At 44.5% G+C, this 20214-nt stretch overlaps 1 protein-coding gene across 1 annotated transcript; it reads right to left on the reverse strand.

The window, feature by feature from the left end:
- Nucleotides 1–682: 682 nt before the first annotated feature.
- LOC111346408 (uncharacterized) lies at nucleotides 683–19249 on the reverse strand. The gene is made up of 2 exons (XM_088748949.1): nucleotides 19189–19249; nucleotides 683–9352 (listed from the first exon to the last, which is right to left on the reverse strand). The coding sequence occupies exons 1-2, from the start codon at nucleotides 19198–19200 to the stop codon at nucleotides 1340–1342; spliced, it is 8025 nt and encodes a 2674-aa protein (XP_088605075.1). The 5' UTR covers nucleotides 19201–19249; the 3' UTR covers nucleotides 683–1339.
- Nucleotides 19250–20214: the final 965 nt, after the last annotated feature.

The raw sequence follows: 20214 nt of genomic DNA on the forward strand, positions 1-20214 counted from the left end.
AAGCTTTTCATGGATTGTATAAAATTCGCCAAATTAGGAAATTCCTCAGTCCTGAGTCCACGAAGACTCTTGTTCACGCATTTGTGACTTCGCATTTAGACTATTGCAACTCCCTTTTATTTGGCGTACCCAAGTACCAGACAGAGCGTCTTCAGAAGGTGCTTAACGCCGCTGCTCGACTAATTTTTAGGATTCCCAAGTTTCACCACATCTCGTCCGCCTTATATAATCTTCACTGGCTTCCTGTGGCTTATCGCGTCCATTTTAAGTTGTTACTTTTAATTTATAAAGCTTTAAATAACCAAGGCCCACTATACATAAAAGAATATCTGCAGCCACACAGTGTCAAGGGTCATCAGCTACGTTCCTGCGATCAGGGTCTCCTTAAGGTCCCAAGAACTAACTTTAAGACCTTTGGTGATCGTGCCTTTGCCCGTTCTGGACCTTTTTTGTGGAACGAACTGCCGCTTGAAATTCGAAACAGTCCAAGTGTAACGATTTTTAAGTCAAAGCTTAAGACACATCTATTCAAGCTGGCTTACAGTTTGTTTTGATATTTTGTCGTTTATCATTTTAATATTTGTAGTTAATAATGTTGTAAAGCGCTTTAGAATATTTTATAATTTTAGCGCTTTAGAAATGTAAATTATTATTATTATTATTATTATTTTTGTATGGCTAGTCGTGCTAACTTCAAAACCTTCTCGTTAAAACAATATGTATAGAAATTAGCTTGAGCAAGATATAAAAGGTCAAAACACTTAAAAGTTCTCCTTTTGAGTGTCCAAAGTTCTACGTGCTCGTAACAGCAGTTCAACTTTTTGAGTCAATTGAAGTCCATAATGGCACTTGTTGAGTTTGACGTTGGCCTTCTTTTGGTTGCCCCTGCTTTGCAAAGTATATTCTTGATGTCATCAGTATCTTACTGGTTTCAGCTCCAAATATCAACATTTGTAGGTAACTACAAACTCTCCGAATTCCAATGCTCACTGCCTCAGCCGTTAAATAAAAGAATCCAAATTTAGAAAAGATCGTTGAGTTGTCATAACATTTTTCCTAAGACATGAAAAGATACACTGCACAACAAGATTTTCATAGAAGATATTTCCTTTTTTCGCTCCTATCATCTTTCTTAGAGATTGCTGTCATCTTAGGTTTGTCCACTCGATTGCATCGCATCTCAAATAGCTGGGGCAAAAAGATAAACTTTTAACCCGATTAGAAGCAAAACAACAGCAAAAGTATCACTGCTGAAATATAAAAAATAAAGTATGATTTAAAGCCACTTACTACTTTTTTGAGTAAAAATTATAAACAGATTAGTTACTTGCTTCAGCGTCTAAACATCGTTGAAATCCAAGCTAATGTCATCACCAATGAGTACAAATGGTGCCCAGTACTTCACCTCCTTGAACTTTTCAATATCTCTCATACACTTCATGGCGTGATTGAGAGCTTCACTTGTCTTCTTTCCTTTAGCAAGCACACCGTAGAAGTAACTCATGAACTCCAGGGTTCCCTCGTCGTCAATCGCCCACAAGGTTACCACAACAGATCTAGCACCAGCACCCAAAAGTGCTCGCGCCATGCCTACCACACCCTCAGCCATAACCTCCCCACGAGCAGTGTGACAGCAACTTAATACAACAAGACGTGCTCGCAGCCCAGATTCTAGCACATCTTTCATCGTCATGAGGTAGTCTTCCTCTTGAGGTTGTGAGTTTTGTCTTCTGGTGTTTGGTGCCAGAAACACTTCTCCAGTTTCCATTTTACCATGCGCTGCAATGTGTACTAAAGCCACCGATGACAGTCGTTTTAACACTTCATCTTTTGTTGCCATTTCTCCAGTGAGAGGGGTGATACTGAGGATACGTCCGATCACCTCCACTTCTCTCCGTGCTCCTGGAAGTTGCAGCAGACTTCTTCCCTGATAGGTAATATCTTTGAAACATGGGTCTCCAACAAGCAATGCACCAGTCCTCATATGGAATTGAGCTGGGCAATCATGAATCAATTGCAAGGTCGTCAAGGACGGAAGCACACGAATTCTGAAAGAATCACTTAGATATGTTGAATTCGAGTCCTCCAATGCTGGATAAGGTACAAGGCAAAATGGCCCCTCAGGAACAAATGTAAGCTCTTTGCCTTCGATCAAATCAGCAATGGGGGTAACGATGATTTCATGAAGCTTCTGTAAAGCCTTGAATTTCGAGTACCACACATTAATTGGGATTGCGTCGTCCGCCACTTCCTCCCGTTTCGGCGAATCAAGCAAAGGATTACTGCATTTAACAGCTTCTCTTGTACCAATCTCCTCCAGGGCGATTTTGTTCAGGTGCTCAATAAAAAACTCCAAATCATGCTCATACATGAAATTATTTACATGTACCTTTCTCATCTGGATATTATCGTTACTGAGGATTACCCAGAAGTAAACGCAAGGACCATTTATAGCCATGAAAACTGTGCTCGATGGAACATAACTCAGAGAAACGCATGAGGTGCTGTTCGTTAAAAGATCACCCGGCTGATATCTTGTGTCGATGAGATCCTTCAGAGATTGAGCACGTCCTTTTTCTGCGGCAAGAAGAGCCTTCACGACGTTACCTTGCTTTAGATTTGTACGCCAAAAACCTTTGTACGCCGTTTGGTACTGATTACGATAGCAAATCTTCCACTGATCGTTGAGTTGAAGACTGGCCCTTATATCATCATAAACCTCTACGCTCGACTGAAAGTAAATAAACGCCTTCAAGAGGTTTCCTAAGCACTCAAAACTTGTGCCAAGAGAACAGAGTGAGCACGCCTCTCCAACCTTGTCTCCTACTTCTTTGGCAATATCTAGGTGACGTTCAGCACACTCGATTGTTGCTTTAAACTCTCCTTGACTTAGACGAATGCTGCTAAGAAGGCAATAGCTTTTTCCCTCTCCCGCCTTGTCTTCCAACTCTTTAGAAATTTCTAGATAACGTTGATGGTACTCGAGCGCTGTTTTGAGCTGTCCTAGACGTAAATAAGTGCAGCCGAGATTGGCATAGCTTTTTCCCTCTCCGGCCTTGTCTCCCACTTCTTTAGCAATTTCTAGATGACGTTGATGGTACCCGATTGCTGTTTTGAACTGTCCTAGACTGCTATAAGTGCTGCCGAGATTGGCATAGCTTTTTCCCTCTCCGGCCTTGTCTCCCAATTCTTTAGCAATTTCTAGATGACGTTGATGGTACCCGATTGCTGTTTTGAACTGTCCTAGACCTTGATAATCGCAGCCGAGATTGCCATAACTTCTTCCCTCTCCGGCCTTGTCTCCCACTTCTTTAGCAATTTCTAGATGACGTTGATGGTACCCGATTGCTGTTTTAAACTGTCCTAGATTGCGATAAGTGCTGCCGAGATTGGCATAGCCTTTTCCCTCTCCGGCCTTGTCTCCCACTTCTTTAGCAATTTCTAGATGACGTTGATGGTACCCGATTGCTGTTTTGAACTGTCCTAGACTGCCATAAGCGCAGCCGAGATTGCCATAACTACTTCCCTCTCCGGCCTTGTCTCCCACTTCTTTAGCAATTTCTAGATGACGTTGATGGTACCCGATTGCTGTTTTGAACTGTCCTAGACTGCGATAAGCGCAGCCGAGATTGGCATAACTTCTTCCCTCTCCGGCCTTGTCTCCCACTTCTTTAGCAATTTCTAGATGACGTTGATGGTACCCGATTGCTGTTTTGAACTGTCCTAGACCTTTATAAGCAATGCCGAGATTGCCATAACTTCTTCCCTCTCCGGCCTTGTCTCCCACTTCTTTAGCAATTTCTAGATCACGTTGATGGTACCCGATTGCTGTTTTGAACTGTCCTAGATCTTGATAAGCGCAGCCGAGATTGGCATAACTTTTTCCCTCTCCGGCCTTGTTTCCCACTTCTTTAGCAATTTCTAGATGACGTTGATGGTACCCGATTGCTGTTTTGAACTGTCCTAGACTGTCATAGGCAATGCCGAGATTGGCATAGCTTGCTCCCTCTCCGGCCTTGTCTCTCAATTCTTTAGCAATTTCTAGATGACGTTGATGGTACCCGATTGCTGTTTTGAACTGTCCTAGACCTTTATAAGCAATGCCGAGATTGCCATAACTTCTTCCCTCTCCGGCCTTGTCTCCCACTTCTTTAGCAATTTCTAGATGACGTTGATGGTACCCGATTGCTGTTTTGAACTGTCCTAGAATGCCATAAGCGCAGCCAAGATTGCAATTACTAGTACCCTCTCCGGCCTTGTCTCCCACTTCTTTAGCAATTTCTAGATGACGTTGATGGTACCCGATTGCTGTTTTGAACTGTCCTAGACTGCCATAAGCGCAGCCGAGATTGCAATTACTAGTACCCTCTCCGGCTTTCTCTCCCACTTCTTTAGCAATTTCTACATGACGTTGATGGTACCCGATTGCTGTTTTGAACTGTCCTAGACTGCGATAAGCGCAGCCGAGATTGGCATAACCTTTTCCCTCTCCGGCCTTGTTTCCCACTTCTTTAGCAATTTCTAGATGACGTTGATGGTACCCGATTGCTGTTTTGAACTGTCCTAGACCTTGATAAGCGCAGCCGAGATTGGCATAACTTATTCCCTCTCCGGCCTTGTCTCCCACTTCTTTAGCAATTTCTAGATCACGTTGATGGTACCCGATTGCTGTTTTGAACTGTCCTAGATCTTGATAAGCGCAGCCAAGATTGGAATAACTTTTTCCCTCTCCGGCCTTGTCTCCCACTTCTTTAGCAATTTCTAGATGACGTTGATAGTACCCGATTGCTGTTTTGAACTGTCCTAGACTGTCATAAGCAATGCCGAGATTGGCATAGCTTGCTCCCTCTCCGGCCTTGTCTCCCAATTCTTTAGCAATTTCTAGATGACGTTGATGGTACCCGATTGCTGTTTTGAACTGTCCTAGAATGCGATAAGCGCAGCCGAGATTGCAATTACTAGTACCCTCTCCGGCCTTGTCTCCCAATTCTTTAGCAATTTCTAGATGACGTTGATGGTACCCGATTGCTGTTTTGAACTGTCCTAGAATGCGATAAGCGCAGCCGAGATTGCAATTACTAGTACCCTCTCCGGCCTTGTCTCCCAATTCTTTAGCAATTTCTAGATGAGGTTGATGGTACCCGATTGCTGTTTTGAACTGTCCTAGAATGCCATAAGCGCAGCCGAGATTGCAATTACTAGTACCCTCTCCCGCCTTGTCTCCCACTTCTTTAGCAATTTCTAGATGACGTTGATGGTACCCGATTGCTGTTTTGAACTGTCCTAGAATGCCATAAGCGCAGCCGAGATTGCAATTACTAGTACCCTCTCCGGCCTTGTCTCCCACTTCTTTAGCAATTTCTAGATGACGTTGATGGTACCCGATTGCTGTTTTGAACTGTCCTAGACTGCCATAAGCGCAGCCGAGATTGCAATTACAAGTACCCTCTCCGGCCTTGTCTCCCACTTCTTTAGCAATTTCTAGATGACGTTGATGGTACCCGATTGCTGTTTTGAACTGTCCTAGACTGCGATAAGCGCAGCCGAGATTGGCATAACTTCTTCCCTCTCCGGCCTTGTCTCCCAATTCTCTAGCAATTTCTAGATGACGTTGATGGTACCCGATTGCTGTTTTGAACTGTCCTTGACCTTTATAAGCAATGCCGAGATTGGCATAACTTCTTCCCTCTCCGGCCTTGTCTCCCACTTCTTTAGCAATTTCTAGATGACGTTGATGGTACCCGATTGCTGTTTTGAACTGTCCTAGATTTTGATAAGCGCAGCCGAGATTGGCATAACTTCTTCCCTTTCCGGCCTTGTCTCCCACTTCTTTAACAATTTCTAGATGACGTTGATGGTAACCGATTGCTGTTTTAAACTGTCCTAGACTGCGATAATCGCAGCCGAGACTGGCATAACTTTTTCCCTCTCCGGCCTTGTCTTCCACTTCTTTAGCAATTTCTAGATGACGTTGATGGTACCCGATTGCTGTTTTGAACTGTCCTAGACTGCGATAAGCGCAGCCGAGATTGGCATAACTTCTTCCCTCTCCGGCCTTGTCTCCCAATTCTCTAGCAATTTCTAGATGACGTTGATGGTACCCGATTGCTGTTTTGAACTGTCCTAGACCTTTATAAGCAATGCCGAGATTGCCATAACTTCTTCCCTCTCCGGCCTTGTCTCCCACTTCTTTAGCAATTTCTAGATGACGTTGATGGTACCCGATTGCTGTTTTGAAGTGTCCTAGAATGCAATAAGCGCAGCCGAGATTGCAATTACTAGTACCCTCTCCGGCCTTGTCTCCCACTTCTTTAGCAATTTCTAGATGACGTTGATGGTACCCGATTGCTGTTTTGAACTGTCCTAGACCTTTATAAGCAATGCCGAGATTGGCATAACTTCTTCCCTCTCCGGCCTTGTCTCCCACTTCTTTAGCAATTTCTAGATGACGTTGATGGTACCCGATTGCTGTTTTGAACTGTCCTAGAATGCCATAAGCGCAGCCGAGATTGCAATTACTAGTACCCTCTCCGGCCTTGTCTCCCACTTCTTTAGCAATTTTTAGATGACGTTGATGGTAACCGATTTCTGTTTTGAACTGTCCTAGACTGCCATAAGCGCAGCCGAGATTGCAGTTACTAGTACCCTCTCCGGCTTTTTCTCCCACTTCTTTAGCAATTTCTAGATGACGTTGATGGTACCCGATTGCTGTTTTGAACTGTCCTAGATCTTGATAAGCGCAGCCGAGATTGGCATAACCTTTTCCCTCTCCGGCCTTGTCTCCCACTTCTTTAGCAATTTGTAGATGACGTTGATGGTACCCGATTGCTGTTTTGAACTGTCCTAGACTGCGATAAGCGCAGCCGAGATTGGCATAACTTCTTCCCTCTCCGGCCTTGTCTCCCAATTCTCTAGCAATTTCTAGATGACGTTGATGGTACCCGATTGCTGTTTTGAACTGTCCTAGACCTTTATAAGCAATGCCGAGATTGCCATAACTTCTTCCCTCTCCGGCCTTGTCTCCCACTTCTTTAGCAATTTCTAGATAACGTTGATGGTACCCGATTGCTGTTTTGAACTGTCCTAGATTTTGATAAGCGCAGCCGAGATTGGCATAACTTCTTCCCTCTCCGGCCTTGTCTCCCACTTCTTTAGCAATTTCTAGATGACGTTGATGGTAACCGATTGCTGTTTTAAACTGTCCTAGACTGCGATAATCGCAGCCGAGACTGGCATAACTTTTTTCCTCTCCGGCCTTGTCTTCCACTTCTTTAGCAATTTCTAGATGACGTTGATGGTACCCGATTGCTGTTTTGAACTGTCCTAGACTGCGATAAGCGCAGCCGAGATTGGCATAACTTCTTCCCTCTCCCGCCTTGTCTCCCAATTCTCTAGCAATTTCTAGATGACGTTGATGGTACCCGATTGCTGTTTTGAACTGTCCTAGACCTTTATAAGCAATGCCGAGATTGGCATAACTTCTTCCCTCTCCGGCCTTGTCTCCCACTTCTTTAGCAATTTCTAGATGACGTTGATGGTACCCGATTGCTGTTTTGAATTGTCCTAGAATGCCATAAGCGCAGCCGAGATTGCAATTACTAGTACCCTCTCCGGCCTTGTCTCCCACTTCTTTAGCAATTTCTAGATGACGTTGATGGTACCCGATTGCTGTTTTGAACTGTCCTAGACTGCCATAAGCGCAGCCGAGATTGCAATTACTAGTACCCTCTCCGGCTTTTTCTCCCACTTCTTTAGCAATTTCTAGATGACGTTGATGGTACCCGATTGCTGTTTTGAACTGTCCTAGATCTTGATAAGCGCAGCCGAGATTGGCATAACCTTTTCCCTCTCCGGCCTTGTTTCCCACTTCTTTAGCAATTTCTAGATGACGTTGATGGTACCCGATTGCTGTTTTGAACTGTCCTAGATCTTGATAAGCGCAGCCGAGATTGGCATAACTTCTTCCCTCTCCGGCCTTGTCTCCCACTTCTTTAGCAATTTCTAGATGACGTTGATGGTACCCGATTGCTGTTTTGAACTGTCCTAGACTGCGATAATCGCAGCCGAGACTGGCATAACTTTTTCCCTCTCCGGCCTTGTCTTCCACTTCTTTAGCAATTTCTAGATGACGTTGATGGTACCCGATTGCTGTTTTGAACTGTCCTAGACTGCGATAAGCGCAGCCGAGATTGGCATAACTTCTTCCCTCTCCGGCCTTGTCTCCCAATTCTCTAGCAATTTCTAGATCACGTTGATGGTACCCGATTGCAGTTTTGAACTGTCCTAGACCTTTATAAGCAATGCCGAGATTGCCATAACTTCTTCCCTCTCCGGCCTTGTCTCCCACTTCTTTAGCAATTTCTAGATGACGTTGATGGTACCCGATTGCTGTTTTGAACTGTCCTAGATCTTGATAAGCGCAGCCGAGATTGGCATAACTTTTTCCCTCTCCGGCCTTGTTTCCCACTTCTTTAGCAATTTCTAGGTGACGTTGATGGTACCCGATTGCTGTTTTGAACTGTCCTAGATCTTGATAAGCGCAGCCGAGATTGGCATAACTTCTTCCCTTTCCGGCCTTGTCTCCCACTTCTTTAGCAATTTCTAGATGACGTTGATGGTACCCGATTGCTGTTTTGAACTGTCCTAGACTGCGATAATCGCAGCCGAGACTGGCATAACTTTTTCCCTCTCCGGCCTTGTCTTCCACTTCTTTAGCAATTTGTAGATGACGTTGATGGTACCCGATTGCTGTTTTGAAGTGTCCTAGACTGCGATAAGCGCAGCCGAGATTGGCATAACTTCTTCCCTCTCCGGCCTTGTCTCCCACTTTTTTAGCAATTTCTAGATGACGTTGATGGTACCCGATTGCTGTTTTGAACTGTCCTAGACCTTTATAAGCAATGCCGAGATTGCCATAACTTCTTTCCTCTCCGGCCTTGTCTCCCACTTCTTTAGCAATTTCTAGATGACGTTGATGGTACCCGATTGCTGTTTTGAACTGTCCTAGACTGCCATAAGCGCAGCCGAGATTGCCATAACTTTTTCCCTCTCCGGCCTTGTCTCCCACTTCTTTAGCAATTGCTAGATGACGTTGATGGTACCCGATTGCTGTTTTGAACTGTCCTAGAATGCCATAAGCGCAGCCGAGATTGCAATTACTAGTACCCTCTCCGGCCTTGTCTCCCACTTCTTCAGCAATTTCTAGATGACGTTGATGGTACCCGATTGCTGTTTTGAACAGTCCTAGACCTTGATAAGTGCAGCCGAGACTGGCACAATTGTTTCCCATAACCTTTAATTTAGCATTAGATTTTCTCAATAACTGAATCAGGCGTTCGCTATTGTTGTCAATCTTTAAACGTGTCAAGGATAGATAAATTGTAAATGGATGTGCAAGCAAGTGGTGGGAATGCGTTGTTCATTAATTAACCTAAAAAAATGGAGTCCTAACCGGAAGTTGGGTTTCTTTTAGAGTTTTGGTCTTTTTGTTTATCTTAGAGTGAACTAACCAGCTCTCAGGTGCAAATATTATTTTAGTTCTCTGTGTCAAGGTGAAGCTTGTCTAGAGACACAAATTAGGGGCCTTCAGCTCAAAATTTGTTAATGACTTTTTAAAATGAATTTATTTTAAAGTGAATTTTGTGCAATAATTGAAAGAGCCCTTTGAGAATGCTTTAGCTCCTAATAACTACTTAGTGCGACCTCAGCCTGAGAGGCCCTACCAGGAGTGTAAACTAACACCCCCGCCGGCATAGTTCTTGGAGTCACTGGGACGCACGAACCACTCAGCCACGACATGGCAACAGTCCCAGTGAGTAGGACTTGGCGCAGGACTGTAGAGAAGCGATTCAGGGGGCTCAATTACAGCTAAAGCAGCATTGAAAAACTTGCTAAGGATAGGCGGGGCTGGAAGGATTTCGTTGCTGCCCTATGTGCCACACAGGCATGACGGGCAGTAAGTAAGTCTGTAAGAGCGGTCCCGTCGATTTTGCTTGAGACAGATTTCGCTCATTTCTTGTGTGTTGTGTTCTTGTGTACGTATAATAAAACCACAATCCGTTTGATCGGATCTGTTTTATTTTTCAGAGTTTTACGGAAATTAAATTTTACTCGAGTGAATGCCTGCCGTGACACTTTTCAAGACTTTAATTTGAGACAACTTTGGAGGACAATTTACAAAAAACTACAGAGCTCAGCAAAAAAAAAATACCACAACCATGTATACTAATTCTATCTTATCTTTTGAGGTCCTTTCGTGAACAACACTGTAGTGTCTGTAAGGTACACTTCGTGTGCCATACATGATATAGGTAAACAGGAAATGTAAGAGAGGATTGAATCATTAAAGTAGCATGGCAGATGTATAGATTAGATTCGTGTGTATCCATTTCCATCGACTTTAGAACGTGACAATCACGTTTCAATCAAGGAAACAGGAAGACTTAAATGACACTATCGGTTCGCTTAAGTCACACACGCGAAAACCGATCAAATTCAAGGTAAATTTTTGAAAAAGTGGGGCGTTCTTAACTGATCTAACTAACACAGCTACGATGTAGATGCCATAGAAAAGGGAACTACAGAAAAAACATTTGCGGCCCGACCTTTTCGAGGACTTTAAAACTCCGCGAACTTACTTGACTTTCGCAATCTCCAAGTTTAGCCGCCATTTTGAGGGACTTGTCAACATGAAGCGTAGCAGATAGAAATCAAGCAGGTAGATGTAAAACCGTCAGAATTACAAACGAAAGCAATTTAAATGAACTTTGCTTTCAGTTCAAGCGATGAAATTTGCAACTATTTGTTAAAGTTACCATTCCCACATCCCCATGCGACTATTTCTTCCAAAATTTAAGCACTACAACTAGTGTTCGAATTCCCCTCGTCGATTCCACCTTAAGAAATAACCTGTGTCACCCAAACTTCGACTCGACTGTGAAGCACGAATCACATAACGCAACTGCTTTATCTTCGAGGCATTATCATGCTGGTAATTTGATTTTCTGATCGGCAAGAACGTTGACCGGGAAGCGATCGCCATATTTACCTCAAAGTGACCGCTGACCAGCCGCTTAGTGAAAACAGTACGGCTCAGTGGCGAGGGGCAGGGTGTGGGGTGGGTGCGGGCAGATTGTCAGAAGCTTAAGACTCTTGGGAATATTCCAATATATTCATTAAAGTATCATAATATGCATTACGATTCTCAGTCTTTGTGCAAAAGCATGCTTTGTGTCGCAGACAACCTTTGTTTTGCTTGGTATTCTTTTTACATTTCGTTCCAAAAAGGACTGGCATCAGTTCACAGATTTATAAAAAAATCTTTACCATGTAAATAAATGTGTTTAGATAATTGAGATAACCATTGAACGTCTTGCCCTGGTAACGGCAACAGAGCAACGGAGTTCACACGACATAATTACATTAGCAACTGCATACAAGATTGCACCGACAAAGAATCTAAAAATTCAAATTCTCAGCCTGTATTTTCTGAGCCTGAAGAGCTAAAGAAACTTAAAGAACCTTTCGAGAAACTAAGTGATCGGCAAACAAAGAAAGTGAGACATCACTATTTTACTGTTTCCATGCTTAAGAAAATCTGTAATTTCTACAAGCTCCCATTTAAATCTAGAGATTCCAAAGCTGTTTTAACGTCAAAAAGGAAGGTAATGACCCATAAATGCCAGTGCTCAGTGGAAGGATAGTTTCACCATCAAGCAGTGATGCAATGGACCTTGTTGCTGTCTATAATGGAGAGATTGTGAGTTGGTTATGAAAATTACTTTTTTTCTGTTTTGCTTTGACTTTGTGACGTGGTTTTATTCACAGTCCGAACAGACAGGCGTCACTCTAACGTAATGTTTTAACAGGAAAACAAACAGTATCATTTTATTTCCAAGCAGCTATATGTTCAGCCGTTTTTAGCCACCATTTTTTCAGAACAAAGCATATGTATATATATATATATAATTATATATATAACTAACTGCAGACAGTACTGTTTCGGCCTTCTGGGCCTCATCAGTGCAGTTTTTTTATGTTTAAGGTGGACGGCCGGGCCCCCGATGAAGGGCGTGTGCAATGCCCGCCGACCAACAGGACTAATCCCACCCATGGCTTGCGTGCAATGCCTTAGGGTTAGGGTCCACCAGAAACGAGGGTCACCAGACGCCAAACTCGCTGGGGAATCGAACCCCACCTCACAGAAACAAAAATTGGGTACACAGAACTAAAACGAACAAGGACAAACAGACCAGTGCAGTACACCAACAAAGGAGACCAGCACATGGACAACAAAACAAATACTCACGAAAGGCTACTGTGCAGTGCACCAACAAAGGATACCCAGCACAAGCAGCGGACAGACACACTTACAAAGTAGACAGAATGAACGATACTAGCCCAGTGCAGTGCACCAACGAAGGAGACCCAGCACATGGGTTACGAAACAGATACTAACAATTAGGCTACTGTGCAGTACACCAAAGAAGGAGACCCAGCACAAGCAGCACAAAGACACGCTCACTCAAGCAAAAGATCACACGTCACTCAAACAAAAGAAGAACGAGGCTACTGTGCAGTACACCAATAAAGGAGACCCAGCACGAGCAGCACCGAGACACACTCACTCGAGCAAAAAAGGAAACTAAATAACTACGGGGAGCGGGACTAAATGGAAAAGACAAGGGAGTCGTTTACCACTGAAGCTATGATGCCACGGGCGCCCCACTGACGATGGAAGACGCGACGACGCCTGTCAGACTTGCACCGCCTGAAGGAAATTGGTAAATAAAACTTCAGGCGGGCCTTGACAGAAGCAATCACCGCCACAGCGCCAGGACGAACGTTACGGAAACGGAAATCGTTCCTACTCCGCCAAATACAAAACTTAGAAACATTGAGCAGATAGACAAAGACACGCGGGACAGAAACCAGTTCACTAGAGTTGAAACCAAAAAGGACGTGACGTAAAGAGATGGCAGGACACATAGGAGAGAAGGAAAACAGCAAGGACTGGACCCAGGCGAGAACACTCTGAGCAAGTGGACAGTAGAAGAACAAATGCTTGAGTGACTCGACCGTGGGTCCACAAAAACACGAGAGAGGAACAGATAAACCAAAAGAGGAGAGACGCCGGGCGGTGTACAGGACGCCGTGCGCAATCTTCCAATTTAGGTCGATGACACGACGGTCAAGATAAAAGAAGGATAGGGCACGCCACGTGGCAGGCCAGTCAAGGTTGGGATAGATGAATAGAAACTTAAGGACACAATAAGGCTGGACCATGTTCTCAGAGAGAAGATATAGGTAGCAAGACTTGGTAGACATAGTAAGAACGGGAGAACAAACAAGAGGGCATGAAGAGCCGTAGACTAAAGAGTTTTTTGACGTGGCGAAGGCCCCGTCGAGCTTACGCCAAGCCAAAACCAGAGCTTGATAGAAGGGCGGCAAGACCCTGAAGTCGAAACTAAAAGGACGAGAAAACACAACAAGAGGAGAGACACCAAACAAAGAGTTAAACCAAAAGGACATGAGAGCGACCCAACTGGATGGGGAGGAGACGAATCTCCTCACCCATTGACCAAGGAGGGCTCTCACCTTGGACTGAATATTAACCACAGAAAAACCACCAAAAAGGGGAGATTGAACCACGGCCGAACGGGAGACAAGCTCAACCTTGCCAGACCAGAAAAACGAGAAAACAAGACGGGAAAGCTTCGCCTCCACCCAGGCCGGCATGTGGATAAGAGAGGCCACATACCAAACCCGGGAGAGGGCGAGAGCGTTAATGACTAGGGCCTTGCCATGAAAAGAGAGAACACGAGAACGCCAAGACTTGAGAACACGGTCCACCGCATTAATGCGAGGACGCCAGTTGTCTTCATCAAGGTTACCGGGGCCGACAAACACCCCCAGCACCTTGAGCTTAGCAGGAGACCAGTCAAAAGGAACCGGGGGGTCCGTACGACCCCGCCAACCACCCAACCAGAGACCCTTGGACTTAGAAAGGTTGATCTTAGATCCAGAAGCTAGTTCAAAAAGCTTGTAAGTCTCAAGGGCAGCCAGAATGCCAGAATCAGTGGTAAGGATTAAAGATGTATCGTCCGCGTACTGCGAGATGGGAGACAGTACGGGACACCCAGGGAGAGACAGACCCTTGATACGGGGGTCTGCACGGATACTACACGCAAGAACCTCAGACACAAGAACATATAGGAGGGGAGAAAGAGGGCACCCCTGCCGGACACCACGAGAAAGGCTAAAGAAAGGAGTCAGGAACCCATTCACATTGACCGCGCTTTGAACATGAGTATAGAACAAGTCGACCCACGCGACAAAGGAAGGGCCAAAGCCCATGGTGACAAGAGTGGACCGCATGAAGCCCCAATCCACACGGTCAAAAGCCTTCTCTTGATCGAGGGACAGGATGGCGACAGGGGTGCCAGAAGACTCAGTATAGCTGACAACGTCTCTAAGCAGAGCAACATTTTCTCCGATAAAACGGCCAGGGACTCCGCATGTTTGATCTCGGCTGACAACGAGGTGTATTACCCGGAGGAGACGCCCAGCTATGGCACGAGAAGCAAGTTTATAATCCACGTTTAGAAGAGATATGGGCCGCCAATTTTTGGGGTCAAGGCGGTCCCCCTTCTTGAAAGACAGAGTGATGATACCTCTGCGCTGAGAGAGGGAGAGAAAACCAGAGGAAGAGCATTCATTAAGAACAGAAACAAGATCAGAGCCAACCACGTCCCAGAAACGGAGATAGAATTCCATAGGCAGGCCGTCTAAACCAGGTGCCTTGTTACGAGCCATGCCCTTGAGAGCGACGAGGACCTCTGATGATGTAAGAGGGCCCTCACAACTGTTGGCCTGATCTTGAGAGAGAACAGAAGACAAATTTTCAAGAAGAGAAGATTGAACATGAGGGTCAGTAGGTGAGGCTGTATAAAGACTAGAATAGAAGGAACCAAGAGACGCACAGAGATCGGCAGAAGACGAGACGATAGAGCCATCAGGCTCTCTCAGCGCAGAGATATGACGGTCAGCGGAACGTTTTTTCTCGAGACGAAGAAAATACTGCGAGGAAGACTCACCCTCCTCAACCCATCGGACTCTCGCACGCACCTGAGCCCCCCTCGCAGCATGGGAATCAAGCCGGGCAAGCTCAGAACAAGCAGACCGCCAAGGGTCAATGCAGGAAGTAATTCCAGAATCAACTTTGGCCTGAAGATGCTGGACAAGACGTACCAGGGCATCTCTGGATGAAGATGTTGTGCGGGCTTTATTTGCACAAAAGCGGATAGTAAGCCCCTTGATTTTACTTTTCCCACGATCCCACCACTTAGCTAGAGAAGGAAAGCGGGGGATGGCAAGGCGCCAAGCAGACCATTCATCACGGACTAGTTGCCGATAGTCCGGATCGTCGAGGATGGAAGTATTCAGCTTCCAGTAGCCTGGGCCAGGTGGAACGGCATCGGGAACAGACAGAGATAAACACAAACCGCGATGGTCCGAGAACGGACACACATACACGGAACAAGACGACACTGATGGGACCCACGCAAAAGGGACCCCAAAAAGGTCAATACGCGACGCTAAACTGCCATTCCACCTGGTCCAGGTGAACCCAGGAGTAGTGGGGTGGAGATAACGCCAGATGTCAATGACGCAGGACGCCTCAAAAAGATGGTTTAGTGTGGGAGAACTATCTCCAGACAAGGAGGCGGGGTCTGGGCCACGCCTATCTCGAGCCCTATCAAATACAGCATTGAAATCTCCAGCAAGGACCGTAGGGATGGAAGGGTCGATCCTTGAATGAAGGCCATCGAAAAACAGGTCTCGTGCAGGGTTGCAATTAGGAGCATAGACACAGACAACTCGGAAAATTTTATCATGAAACGAGAATTCACATTGTAAGAAACGACCATCAGCAGACCAAGACTTTAGAAGGGAGATAGAGGGACGATAGAGAACAACACACCCACAAGAGTGAATAGAACCCGGGGCTAGCACAGACAAGAAACCAGACGAGGAAAACCACGATGAACATTCAGTTAAGGAAACACAATGAGTCTCCTGAAGGCAGATAACATCCACCTTCACCGGGAGAGAGCGCAACCATTGCACGAGACCATCACGCTTCGACCGGTCCCTGATGCCATTGACATTCAAAGTAAGGAGAGACAAAGCCATGAGGAAGAGATGGATGACCCTCATGAAAGCCAGGGCTGGGGCTGGGGTTTCCCCTTCCTACTGGGAAGATTGGGGACAGCCCTCGTACGCTTAGAGACCGTACTCGCCAACTGAGTATGAGAAGGAACCATGACACGTTTCTTAGAGCGTTTCCTGGAGACAACTTCAAAACCGTCCGATGACATGCTCCTCGTGAGAGGAGAGGAGAATTCAGAAATATCAGGAGACTCTGAGCCCTGAACAGGGGTAGAGTCCTGAGAGGAGAATTCGGTGATATCATCATCGACATTAGTGACACTTTGGCCAACACTAGTATTAGTGGTACTTTGACCAGACTTAACTATTTTACTGGTACTTTGACCAAACTTAACTAATTTACTGGTACTTTGACCAGACTTAACTATTTCACCGGTACTTTGACCAGACTTAACTAAAGAACTGGTACTTTGACCAGACTTAACATTATCAATAAATAATTCACTGGAATTAACTAAAGTACTGGTACTTTGACCAGACCTAACATTATCAATAACTATAGGACTGGTACTTTGACCAGACATAACACTATCATTAACTAAAGGACCGGTACTTTGACCGGACTCACTATTATTAACTAAACTGGTGTTTTGACCAGCGATACTATTATTAGGAACACTATTTATTTCTGAGGCCTCAGATTGTTTAGGAACGTTATTTAGATTACTGATTTCATTATTACTGGCTTCGCCAGGAGCAGAGATAACCATTTCTTCAGACGGAAGATCAACAGATTCGTTGGGTGGACAAGGAACGTTACCCGGCAGATTTGCCACATCTCCAGAAGAAATGGGCGGGAAATCAGCGGCCGGGGGAACAACATAGGGCGTAGAGCCCCAGACATTTCCGGTACGGCGGGAAGGGCAGTTACGGGCGAGATGACCAGCTTCCCCACATTCCCTGCATTTTCCATTGAAGGGACAGTCAGCAGCTTTATGACCCATGGTTTTGCAGATAGAGCAGAATGGCTTGATACCACGATACCAAATGCGCACAGGGTAACCGTCAATGGTGATTTGTGCGGGGATAGGTTTCTCCATGGACATGGTCAGAATTCGTGATCCAGTAAGAAGATGTGGACGCCCCATGAAAGCCTGACGTTTACAGGAGAAAACTTTGCCAAAGGTCTTGAAGTCCTCGCACAGGATCGCGTCATCCCCTTCAGCGGGGTAGTGATGGATATAGACGAGCGTGTGTGGACGATCGGAATTGGTGACACTACATTCCACACCATCGAGATTTATAAAACCGGACTCAACAAGACTCGCCATATCGTCAGGATCTTTGAAAGTGAGGCGAATAAGGCCTCCCGGAACGAACTGAACCGCAGATAGTCTATTAAGGTCGATTTCCTTTTCCAACATTTTAAGAACAGCTGGTCTAGGGTGGACCGTAACTGCCGCCGTAGCATGGACAACACAAGTTCTAGCACATATTAACATTTTGAAAAGGAATAGGAAGAGAGAAAAAAAAACAAAAAGGAAAGAAAGGAGAGAAAAAGGACTACAACAATTGCCAAAAAAGGCAAAAAAGGCAAAAAACCCACCAAGTTCAGCAAAGCTGAAACCTGGATGGGTTCCCAACAAAGTTCGGACCCACCAAAAAAAAACCAAAAACGAGATGGGTGACCGAAAACAACAAGACAAAAAAGACTGGCGTTCCACTCCCGGCAGGTACTTAGCACAGTCGAATAAATTTGAAAAATGAGAGAATACTTACAAATCCTTTGCCCACGATGAGGTTTCGGACCAACACTTTACCTTGCAAAGATGAAATCCCGCGTCAGGTAATTAGGGCGCACACTGTTTCGACCTATGTGGGCCTCATCAGTGCAGTGCTCATGCTAGGATGGGGGAGAACCGAGACGGTCACCCCAAACGACCCAACCTTTGTGGTATCGTCTAAGCCATGCCAGAGTGCTCAAACTAGAGTAAACCAGCGAGCATGCGCAATTGCAACGGCAATGACTCATCCTAGATAGAGTGCTCAATTTGGACATGAAAGCAAAGCTTTGTATGCCAAAGAGCTATATCTATATAGCGTGGTACACACACAACAAAACAGTTCACTCGTAAAAACCTCTGTGTTTCATATATCTTTACATACATATAAATAATTGTAGAGGGTACCTGAAGTGAAAAAGAAAAGGTGTCCTGCATAGCATTCTCTCAAATTTCCTTCTAGCCAACAGGGAGTCGTGCAGAGGCATGGGGCGAAAGCAACCAAAAACTTAGGAGCAGGGGGAGGAGCTTATTTAGCCGGCCTTTTTCATGTCTTTGTATATACAAGCATGGTACACCAAAAATCGGTTTACTTATAAAACTCTTTGTTGTAGTCGTATGAAAAAAATATGTGCAGGGAGCTTAAAATGAAAAGAATAGGGTTCAGTGATAAAAGGCCAGATCGAATAAAAGGATGAGCTAAAACTAACATTGTTTCCTTGACAATTGTATGTCGAGCTTATAAGTGGAAAACACTAACAATTGTACACTGCTATAACACCATACGTAAATGACATGGGTTACCGTTACGGAAAATCATATTTAGAGTCAGCTTTGTATAAAGCAATGATGTGATGTTCATGAGAGTCACCTCGATGGATAAGATAGACATAATATACATGGCTGGAGTATTTGGTTTTTGCTGATTTCCTTAGTTTTTTGTAAATTGTCCTCCAAAGTTGTCTCAAATTAAAGTCTTGATAAATGTCACGACAGGCATTCGCCCGAGTGAAATTTAATTTCCGTATAAAACTCTGAAAAATAAAGAGATCCGATCAAACGGATTTTGGTTTTAGTATAGGCAAATGAATGTCTTACAAAACACACGAAATGAGCGAAATCTGTGTTACAAGCAAAATCGACCGGACCGCTCTTATAGAGACACTCTCTTAATTTTCCTGGAAACATTGCTTGCGTAGCCTCTTGTATCACGTTTCAAACATTCGTCAAAGGATACGGCTAATCCCATATGTAACCAGCTTCTTGCTTCTTTATACAAGGAAAGCTCAACACAAGCGCTGGCTCCTGAAAAGAAGGTAAGAAATGGTGGTGCAAGGTACTTATTACCGTGAAGGTACAAATGTATACAGAAAATGATTTAATTCTTATTTAGCTCGAAAAACAAATTGTGATAAAGAAGAAAATATGAATAGTGAAAGATCTTAAAGTGGAATATAGGGAGCTTATGTAAAGTAGCTTCCAGCGAAGGCTCAATTGAAAGCTTATTGATCTTTACTATAGTGCTTTTTCCCTATATACCAGACATTAACACAGCAGATATCATGGACACCTGAGTTGCATTCGCCTGCCGTGATCCACACAGTTCCCTTTTGACGAAATCTTAGAAAGAGTTTTGATGAATTATGGATGAGAACCCACCTTTTTTTATAGCTTTGATTAAAGTGCATTCCAATTGAACAGCAACTGTTGCATCATCGAGACACTCCTGGTAGTTTCCTATGGATTTCAGGAACTGAGTTTTAGGTGTTCATTACATGCAAATGCAGAGAAGATGCCTAAAAAAATTGCAATGGCCAAAAAGCGAGGTCCATCTGCGAGGATCATTTCTTTAATTGATTTTTATCCGGTGTCATGAAAAACAAAATTCACTTCATTTGATATTGTTATCAGATTCCCTCACGGAAAAGAAATAATCCTATAAATTTTGCCTCGCTCCCAACATGTGTCTCCTATATGGTATGTGGGATGCACGGGTTCGGCTTCTCTGATGTACTTTCTTAGATTGTGGTCCACTTACAAGAATCATATCTTTGATTGAAGGAGATTGCGTATACCATTATCTAACGTTACATGAAAAATTTATAAGTTTGAAATAAAATCCTTACCCAAATGGAAATAAGCTGCTGCCCTGTTACTATAAAGCTTGGCGTTCAGCCGTTTATCTTCGCAGTTGACTTGAAGTCCTTCAGTGTAGGAGTTTATCGCGTTATTAGCCTCTCCTTGTCTGTATTCTTTGTTTCCT

The sequence above is a fragment of the Stylophora pistillata genome, chromosome 2, assembly GCF_964205215.1.
Source record: "Stylophora pistillata chromosome 2, jaStyPist1.2, whole genome shotgun sequence".
NCBI lineage: Eukaryota > Metazoa > Cnidaria > Anthozoa > Scleractinia > Pocilloporidae > Stylophora > Stylophora pistillata.